The sequence below is a fragment of the Semicossyphus pulcher genome, unplaced genomic scaffold (assembly GCF_022749685.1).
Source record: "Semicossyphus pulcher isolate SPU_LCO1_2020_fin unplaced genomic scaffold, fSemPul1.0.p SCAF_15, whole genome shotgun sequence".
NCBI classification, from domain to species: domain Eukaryota; kingdom Metazoa; phylum Chordata; class Actinopteri; order Labriformes; family Labridae; genus Semicossyphus; species Semicossyphus pulcher.
Window position 1 is genome coordinate 22,253,209 of NW_027211659.1, and position 9,744 is coordinate 22,262,952.

Consider the following 9,744-nt stretch of genomic DNA (forward strand, 5'->3'; position numbering starts at 1 on the left):
TATTAAATATATAAAAGTAAATAATAGTTATATATATATACATTATCTATTTGATAGCCTATTTAGTTAATAGCTATATTGAATTGATTTACATGTTTCTTGTTTTTTACATTAGATGGCAGCTGGAGGAAACACAGTCCCTCTACGGGACTATTTTGCTGAGGAAAGGCACAATGTGGGCACAACAATTTCAGTTAGATGTTCATTTGCAGTTTATATTTTCTACTTATTTTATTTATTTAGGTATTCATTACTCTTTGAGATTCATGTTCTGTTCCAGATTTATGTTTTTATTTTGTTATTTATTTGGCATAGACTTTCAGTTCAACAGTTATGTGTAAGGATATGTAATAAAGATAAAGATTGCTAATTTAAATTAGTTTCATTTTTTTTCGTGGGGTAGGGAGATATCGGCCGATTAATCGGCTATCGGCTTTTTCCTCGTACAAACTATCGTTATTATATCAGCCTTTAAAAATCCACTATCGGTCGATCGGTCGTTGTTGTTGTTGTTGTTGTTGTTGTTTATAAACGTCCCTCAGAGAGCTCCTTTTATACTGTTTGTTCATTTCAGAGGCGGTACTTTTTCTCTTGACTTCAGTAAAGAAGTTCAATCAGTACCTCGGAGTCTTTTTTACTTCAGTAAATAACGTGTTCTTTTTCCACCTCTGCTCATGTCTGAATATTAAAGTTCATTCATCTTATAGACTGTGAACTGCGAAGGACTAATCACAGCAAAGCTTTAACCATCAAACTCGAGTCTACACAGAGAAACAGGTGCTGCGTGTGCTGACGTCACAGCTCCTCAAAGTTCCATCGTCTCCATGGTGCGCCAGAAAAACTGACTTTTTGTTATTATTTGAAAAATGTCGCCGTCGCCATCTTTGTGTCCTAAACCGTCGAATAAAATGTTGTGAAAGTGATTTCTTCAAACCCAAATACGGGGTTTTTAGATCTTTACAGCAGTATTAACTCATTCTACACATTTCCCGGGAGAAGCCGCACATTTCTACCATGTCACACACTCATAAACATCCTCTCATCCTCCACATGTGACACCGAGAGAAGTCTCTGTGTGTCTGTTTCATGAAAACTTTGTCTGTCATCTTAAATCCGACAAAAACATCGACTAAGCATTATTTTCAATGAAACTGTGTTACGGATCTCGGGAAGATTAATTAATGAACAACAGTTAATCAGGAGTGATATTAGAAGGAGTCTTAGCTGTAACGTAGCTGCGACCTCCAGCCTCTGGTTCCGCTGCGGCTCCTACGTCAAAGCTCCACTTCAGTTTTCCAGCAGCAGCAGCAGCAGCTCACTCCGACAGAAACAAGTCTGCTCCTCACTTCTCCTCCGGCTCAATTCTCCAACAGAAGCTTCTCCTTCAGGCAGGTGTCCACGAGTTCAGCTCCAGCAGGTCAGCTCGGGTCAGGTCCAGGTGCAAAATGAAGTGACCTGCGTTCTCGTTCCATGTCGGTTTACGTCACACTCCCGTTTCCATGACATTCACTGACCCAGGTGCACGCGCGTGAGTAAAAGCGCAAAATTGATTATTTACAATAAACGAATAATATTTCTGAGTTTAATAATGATAACAACAATAATAATAATAGCAACAATAATAATAATAATTTTAGTTGCACTTCAGTATGATTATGATCTGTTGTGTCCTCTTTAGACTGTCGGACGCTTTTATATCTCCTGAATGTGTCTCTGTTTAACCAAACACACTTGTGCAACTTCTTCATTTCTTCATGTAGATATCTGTATGATCATTTTATGATATTCCATCTGCTCTGATCGCTTTATCTCTTTGGCGTTTTGGCTGCAGCGCACATTAAGACCTCTCAACAATCTTAAATATAAAAAGGCAGACTGTATACGACGATGACTGATCCTTACCGTTTATCTAAACAACAGTTTGCACAATGTGTGCAGGTTTTCTTAAAAAGCCATCAGCATCACGTATTTTACGCACAGCGCGCACAGCGGGATCTGAAGGTGAACATGCCATTGTTTGGTATGAGCTGTTCCTCACGGACACCAAGTTTAAACAGTGAGATCATTAACACAGCAGGCTTAAACACATCTGTCTATGTGCAGGATTATTACAGGTAGTCGCAGCTCTCTGTCGAAGAAGCATGATTACGCACGTGACGCAACCTTTATACATTTTAAACTAAGTTCTTAACTTTAAAACCTTATTCTTAACTTTTCTACTGAATTTATGACATAATTATAAGCTTTTCTGACTTTACCCGACATTTGGACTTTGTTCTTAACATTTCCATTTCACTTTTAAATATTTCAAACGGTTAGGTTGATATCAGACTGTAAATTATGAGTATGTGGATATTATAAGCTTTATTTTGTATTTTACATCATCACAGATAAAGGTGTCGTATTTAGACAGAACTAAAACACTTGTCACTGTGCAGATTAGGCTCACAAAGTTATTTGTAAGATATGCAGGGATACATCTCAACTGTGTCGATGTTTTAAAGTAATAATTACAGGGCAAATCAACATGACTGAGCAATCTAGGCCACATGAACCTTAAAGGTTAGCTGGTCGTCAATCGTGACGCCCAGGTTCCGGGCAGACTTAGTGGGTATGAGTTCAGTTTTTCCAAGCTGGATATTGATCTGTGGTTGCATAGAGGAACTGGCTGGGATGACAAGGAGCTCAGTCTTGGATAGGTTGAGCTGAAGGTTCGTGATGTCCTTTCATCCATTTAGAGATATCGGCAAGGCATGACGAGATACGTGCCGAGACTGTAGTGTCGTCTGGTTGGAATGACAGGAAGAGCTGGGTATCATCCGCATAGCAATGGTATGAGAAACCATGGGAGCGGATGATTGCACCAAGTGAGGTGGTATATATTGAAAAGAGAAGGGGACCTAGCACTGACCCTTGAGGCACCCCTGTGGATAAGCTGTGGGGTTGAGTGAGGGGTGAGGCGCTATTGGCTGGTGGCTGCAGGCTGAGTTGGTCAAACTCAGAGAACTGATTTCTGATGGAAGAAACCTTATTTGTGAAGAATGTGGCAAGCATGTCTGGAGTGAGCAGAGTGGAGGCTGGGGGAGGCGGTGGATATAGGAGTGAGTTAAAAGCAGAAAACATTTTCCGTGCATCAGTGGCACCACAGATCTTGTTTTGATCTGTGTTACTATATAATAGAAGTTATTTCAATTAAATACAGGCAAATATATATTATGTTGCTTTTCAGTTGATCGTTTACCATTGACTATTTCCCTCTCCAGCTGAGCTGTCTCCATTGTTGTATGACATCAGAAATCTGATTCTCTGTGAAGTCGGGGTAGATGAATCTGCTCCATGTCTTCAAGTAGGAACTCGGACTTTCAATGGCATTCCATAGCAATCTTTCTAGTCGGAGGTCGGAAAAACTTGAGTTTCCAGTTGTCTGGAACGCAGCACAAGCCCATAATGTTTGTAACATCTGTCTCTGCCTCTGTTCACCACCTCAGACCTCCACCTTTGTAGTTTGAAGCCTTTGGCCCACTCGTGTACTGCAGGGTGTTTTTGCATTGTGCTTCCTGTAAAGCCATAGCCATGGCTTACCTAGAGCAGTGGTTCTCAAAGCTGGGTCCTAGGACCATTGGCGACCCCAGGATTTTTTCATAGGGGTGGCCGGAGATGGCCACAGAAAATACTGGGGTGGCAAACCAAAACCAAAGTTATATACACATGTTGAAAAAAGCACCACCTCGCCACAGCCGGCTACGCATTTTTTAATTTTCTTTCACACAAACTATAAAGAAGAGCATAAGAAAAGTTATGATTTAAATTAATAGTACATAATATTGTACAATATTGTTCAGATTATTCAGGGCTGTAAAAGCCCACATTAGTGGCTTCTGGCTCATTTTAATGGCGCTCTGATATTTATTATTACATATTTTTGGGATTTTGCTAACCCATTTCTAAACAGTGAGGGAATTATTTCAAAGGAGAATTGGACCTCTTTGGGTGGGCACATAGTGCTAAAACACACGTCTGTAAACAGGACTTTTACAGTGCATGATTATGGCCCCTGCTCCCGTGGACCCGCAAGTGTTATGCTTTGTTTCTGACCAGCAGCTCGGAAGAGGAGAGGACCACCACGGTGCAATTTAAGTTTGAATCTAACAACCAGCGAAGCTGTTTCATTATGGCTATGCTACAAATTATATAGTAAGCTGCAAGAGGTAATTACATCAACTTAATATACTGTGTCATTCAAACTCAAAATAATATGTTAATTGGCTTAAAAGAAATTCAAGTTGGGGTAACTTGATTAATGTGGGACGACAACTTAATTTTTCTTCACCTTGAATTCAGGATTTCAAGATTCCCATACACTAGACATGCCCCGGGCAAATCTCCCTGGGTAAAAACCGTTAAGACTGTGTGAGGACCTCCATGAAAGACAAGGTGAGTATGTCACTCTATTTAGTCCTCTAAAACAGTCTGTGAGAAGTCCAACATCTGAAAACGAAACCAAAAGTACGCGAATTGCTTACTGCAATATATTCCAGTAGGCTATGTTAACTGTGCTAACAACGAAGGGTTCAAATCTGAATGGTACCCATCCCTAGTTCCACCGTAGGCAAAATGCTGTTTTACCAAAATTAACAACCTTTAAACAGAGTTTTGTTCTCTAAAAAGGCTGATTTGTTTCTTTTTGTCTTTCTTGCTTATTTAAAACAGTATTGCATTAATTGATTCTGGTTTTTATTGAGCTCTGAATCACATGTAAACATTTCAGTGCTGCTCACTGAGCATGAAGCTCAGCATGGCTGAAGGATGGACAGGAGTCAGTTGTACCAGATCGAGCCTGTTTAGAGCTCATCGTGCAACAGGAGTTTGGCTTTCTTCATGTTTTCGACCACTGTGGAAAGAGAGAGGACAAAAAATATTAATAAAGAAAAACATAACAAACCATTTTCCTTGTGGACAAAATGCTCAGTGTAAAAAAACTGAAGAGGAAACCTTTCAGATGTGAGCAGTACGTTGCTTAAAAGTCAAAGTACAGTTCATTTGTCTGCACATCCTAACACCCTATTTAGTTCCTTTTGTTACAATTTGAGAATTAATCTGGAATTACTCAAACATTGATTGGCGGATCTTTTTATACAGAGACCACCTAAACAACTACTAGTGCTGAGCTATTTAGGTTTGCTCATTCTAAAGAGTTATAATCCCTCCTTCTTGTTCTCTCTGTCAGAACCATCTCTCAAAAACTCTCTGTCAAAATATTTAGAGAGGAATTGGAAGGGTTAAATCAGTGGGTGTGGCAGGTGAGGCGTGTGGCAGCCCACCAGCCCTCCTGAGCAATGTCATTAGAGAGAGGACAGTCACTCACAAAGTGCCATGTCGCTGGGCTCGTAGGTGTACAGGTGGTTGTTGTACTTTCCTGTGATGTCTGTGCGCACAGTCATCGACGGATCTGCAGAAAACATGTCACACACGTGATCAGCTGAGGAGAGGGGTCATCATATTCTGTTTATTTGTGCACTTAAAGTGCTTTATGTAAAAAGCTCATTGTGAATATATAAAATGAGAAAAAGAAAGAGGAAAAAGCAAAATAAAAGAAAGTGTGAGGAAATGTGCACAGATGTCAACAACAGGTGTCAGTGAGAAATCGTAGGTGCTTGTTTAGGACAGAGTGGAAAACAGAACAGCTAGTTTCCCTGACACTTCCCACACATTCATTAGGAATACATTACTATGCACCACCACCTACTAGCACCATATCTACCCCATCTGTCATGCTGGAATCCGTATTCTGCTTAACAGCAATGAAACTACCATGACACAATGAGTGGATGCAGAAATCTGTATTTTTAAATACACTCTCATTTGGGTTTGAGTTGTGTTGAGATAGTAAGACCGGAGATTGATGCAGGAGCGTTTCATAAGTAAGAGTATCATATTCGTTTTTATCTCAAATCCCAAAAGACAGCAAAAGGAGGAAAACTGACTGACTAGAAATTAATGACAATGTTACAATGATGCAATTTAATTAAGCAGACGCTTTTGTTAAAAGAGAACAACGTGCCAACAAGCAGCTTCAAGTGCGATCGGACACAGGTGCCGACGGGCAGGGCAGAGAGGAAATGAATGTAGAGAAGCAGATTTTTGGTTTTACTATCATCATCATCAACATCATCATCATCATCATCATCAACTAAATGAATTTAATATTATTTTAAATGGTGGATGTATTTACCAACAAAGAGAATTCTGGGTACATAGTAATTGTCAGGGGCCAAATTTGGGTCTGAAGTCTCCTCCTGTAAAAAAACCCAACATAATTCACAGAGGTTGATTAATAATTAGTAAATAGAAATTGTATTTAAACCATCATTCCTTCCAGATTGTATTTTTATTTGCACATAATTTCAAACCTCTACGTCCATGGTTCTCAACTGGTGGGTTGGGACCCAAAAGTGGGTCGTGGAGCTGTTTTCAGTGGGTCGCGGGAGTGTGCTTGAAAAAAACGTTGCGGCAAAAAAGTCTATACTGCTCTTTTATTTTAAAGGACATGGGTTTCCTATGACATGCATGTAGTAGTAGTGTAGATTATGTATACTCTATAAATCCACTGATTGTGTGATCCCAGCTACGGTTATATTTACATTCTTGAAAGTTGATGAGCCCAACAGTAGTTTCATTTATGTTGCACTTTCTTTTTTTTACTGCATTTCTGTTGAAAATAGGCTGCCAATTGAATGAATTGTAGAGGGAATATTTTCCTCTGATGCACTGCCACCTGCTGGTCATTTTGCTTGACTACAACTACTGTTGTGTTTTGTAACGTTGACATACTCTGATGTCTCGTTCCGTCTCAGGTCCAAACTGCATCTTTTTAAATAAAAAATGTAAGTGGTCGAAAAGTTTCAGAAATATGGGCTGTGATTTGTCACTAAGGAGGTGGTAGTGGGTCCTAAGGCTAGACCAGTTTGAGAACCATTGCTCTATGCACCCCTAACATTGTTACAGAGTCAGTTATTCACTTTAAGATATTTGACAAATGTACGTAATTTAAATTGTGACAAAAAATAAAACGTGCATTCTTATTACAATGGGTTTATAGAGTTTATACACACTTACAGTCATTAGGTCATCACTTTGCATACTCAATGTGTGCATTACACTTTAAAGCAAATTTAAATACATGCCCAATGTACTTACCACCAAATTGAGCATGATGAAATCCTCTTTGGCCATTTTGAGGATGGACTTTACAGAAACGAAAGCCTTCTTCAGTGCTGCGGAAATAATTCATTTTAGATTTGAGATTAAAGGGAAAATATTCTTTAAAGTAATAAGGGTAGTTAAACTTCATATGCTCCCGAACAACTCATAAGGTTTCAACACTCCTCAACTTTATGTTAAAGCAAAAATTATGAATATGCAACTGTAAATTCTCGTGGATTATGTTCACATAATCTGGCCCAACAATTCAACTTGCAGTACAAGTTAGGAACCAGTTTAGCAGGTAGAATCTACAGAAAATCATGTGTAGTGATCTTACATACATGTAGCGAGCTTACATAAAGTAATATGTTATAAATGCATGAAACCAAACATTTTAGTTGTCTTGAAATAGTATAATTGAGTCTTATCAAAGGTTTTCACAATCAAATGATGCTCTATATGTTCAGGCATTCAAAGAATCCTGTTAAATATTCAGTTTTTTCTCCCTCAAACTTGACAAAAGTCTCAAGTAAGAGCCAGATTTTGCCCTGCGGGTGGTCTGTAAGGTTTATGTATTAAGAAAGGCCATTGAGCACACTCTCAGAAAAACAGCTGTGTGATTTATGAATATAATACCAACGTATTTTCAGTGCCTGTTTGGCAGGTATTAAGGAACACACCCATTGTGTTCCCCATGAGGACAAGCCCAAGTCAGTGATGTTTGTGAAAGCCTATTCATGCATGCGGTTAAAAAAAGAGTTAATACCTTGACAGTGCTTGCAGTCCTCCTTATGATGGATGATCATCAGAGGCTTCTGACTGTGAGAGGAAAACCACAGAGATACAACTCAACACATTCCTCAACACAATAAGCACAGTGATGGGTGTGAGTGCACACTTGTGCAACATGAAATTTAAGTCTTTGTTCCAGATTTTACAAGAATAACGACAGACAAAATGCCATTATAGGACACTAATGGTGCTAAAAGTAATAGAACACATGTAGTTCTGCATTATACTGTATTTTCACCCTAACATGAACCAGTAAGTCACCTCATCATCCTTATGGACACATTAGGAATATATGCAAGTGACAGACCACATGTAAAAAGCAATTTGGTATATTTTTAAAGAATCTTTAAAAGTATCAATAATTAAAAATCTGTATATGGAGGAGCTGTAAGTGATACGTCTGCTTTCCAAATGCATTCCATCTGTTAGGCCCCACCCTCGACTTTACATAGAGTACATTGCATTTTGCCATTTAAATTATTTTCTCACAGCCAAAACTCATGTCCAAACAGAAATAAATATAAATATATAATAATATAAGTATTCAAGGCTGTTATCAATGAGTTCAGTCTTACCTTTTGACCATCTCTGCCAGTCCGTCTTCATAACTTTGTACCCAACTAATGCTACTCCCCCATCCTGCAGGACAAAACAGCAAAGAATATGGAACTTTATGGACCTCATTTGTTTGAACTCAAACTCAAAGCTATGCATTCAGTTTGTGATTCTTGATATGGAAACAACACCTTCATATGATTGACAAAAGAAGGATCACTGACCTCTTGCTAAGGACACAGGCTTTTTTTTCTGTTCTCCGGCACTTGCACAGATACCGAAGAACAAGACGAACAAGACCCAGCGAAACATCACTTCCTGTCCTTCGAGAGACCTGAAATGACTCTGCAATTATATAAGTTTAAAAATCAGTGAGATGTTCATATGACAATTGGGTTTTTGACCCACTGCAGTCACAGGGTTTGCTTGCAGACCACTTTACAGATATCTGCCATTTCTGTTTACTGCAGTGCTGACTCACCAAACAAGCTTGACAAGGCTGCGATTCATCTGACTGTACTTAAAGTAGCGATGTCAAAGCAGATGACTTAAGAAGTAATTGCTAAATAAGATCTTTCTGTAACATCTTCACTATTACTGCACTACTGCACTGTCTCAGATTTTTATGCTTTGTAAAAACACTGATATATTACTCTACCTTCACCACAACTTTAAACAAACACCAGTGTCAAAAATTAGGATTAAACAATCACTTAAAATCTTACAATTAGATGCAATATTTTCAGGAACAAGCTTTTAATTCAGCTTTGAAGGTTTCTACCTATTGTAAAAAAAAACCCCAACTGTGATAGAAACTGTCATTCATTTTCAAGTATTTCTACGTCCTGAAGTGGTACATAGTAGATGTCTTACCTTGACAGCATGAAGCAACAAGCATCTGCTCTCACTCTTCTTTATACCGTCTCTTTTGTCAGATGGGTTTTCTCTCTTAACTGAACTCACCAAACAGGTATATCAAAATAGTGTGCTATAAATAAACAAGACTCATCACTCACATTCACACAGAGAACAACTGAGACACAGAATGCCGAGTGATACGGGCTGATTGATTCTTATCTGGCTGAATACCAACTTTTTACATGTGGTCTAATGGAGTGGGACAAAAAATCATACTTGTAATGTGAAAGTTAACCTTCACTGACACACAGTTTCAATTGTGAAAAAGAATCTGGT

General features: G+C 38.8%; 1 protein-coding gene across 1 annotated transcript; it reads right to left on the reverse strand.

Annotated features, from left to right (window-relative positions):
• Nucleotides 1-4,721: 4,721 nt before the first annotated feature.
• agr1 (anterior gradient 1) lies at nt 4,722-9,477 on the reverse strand. The gene is made up of 8 exons (XM_069663643.1): nt 9,424-9,477; nt 8,775-8,895; nt 8,571-8,634; nt 7,970-8,022; nt 7,198-7,274; nt 6,233-6,296; nt 5,366-5,449; nt 4,722-4,891 (listed from the first exon to the last, which is right to left on the reverse strand). Exons 2-8 carry the CDS (start codon nt 8,860-8,862, stop codon nt 4,842-4,844), a joined length of 480 nt encoding a protein of 159 aa, XP_069519744.1. The 5' UTR covers nt 8,863-8,895; nt 9,424-9,477; the 3' UTR covers nt 4,722-4,841.
• Nucleotides 9,478-9,744: the final 267 nt, after the last annotated feature.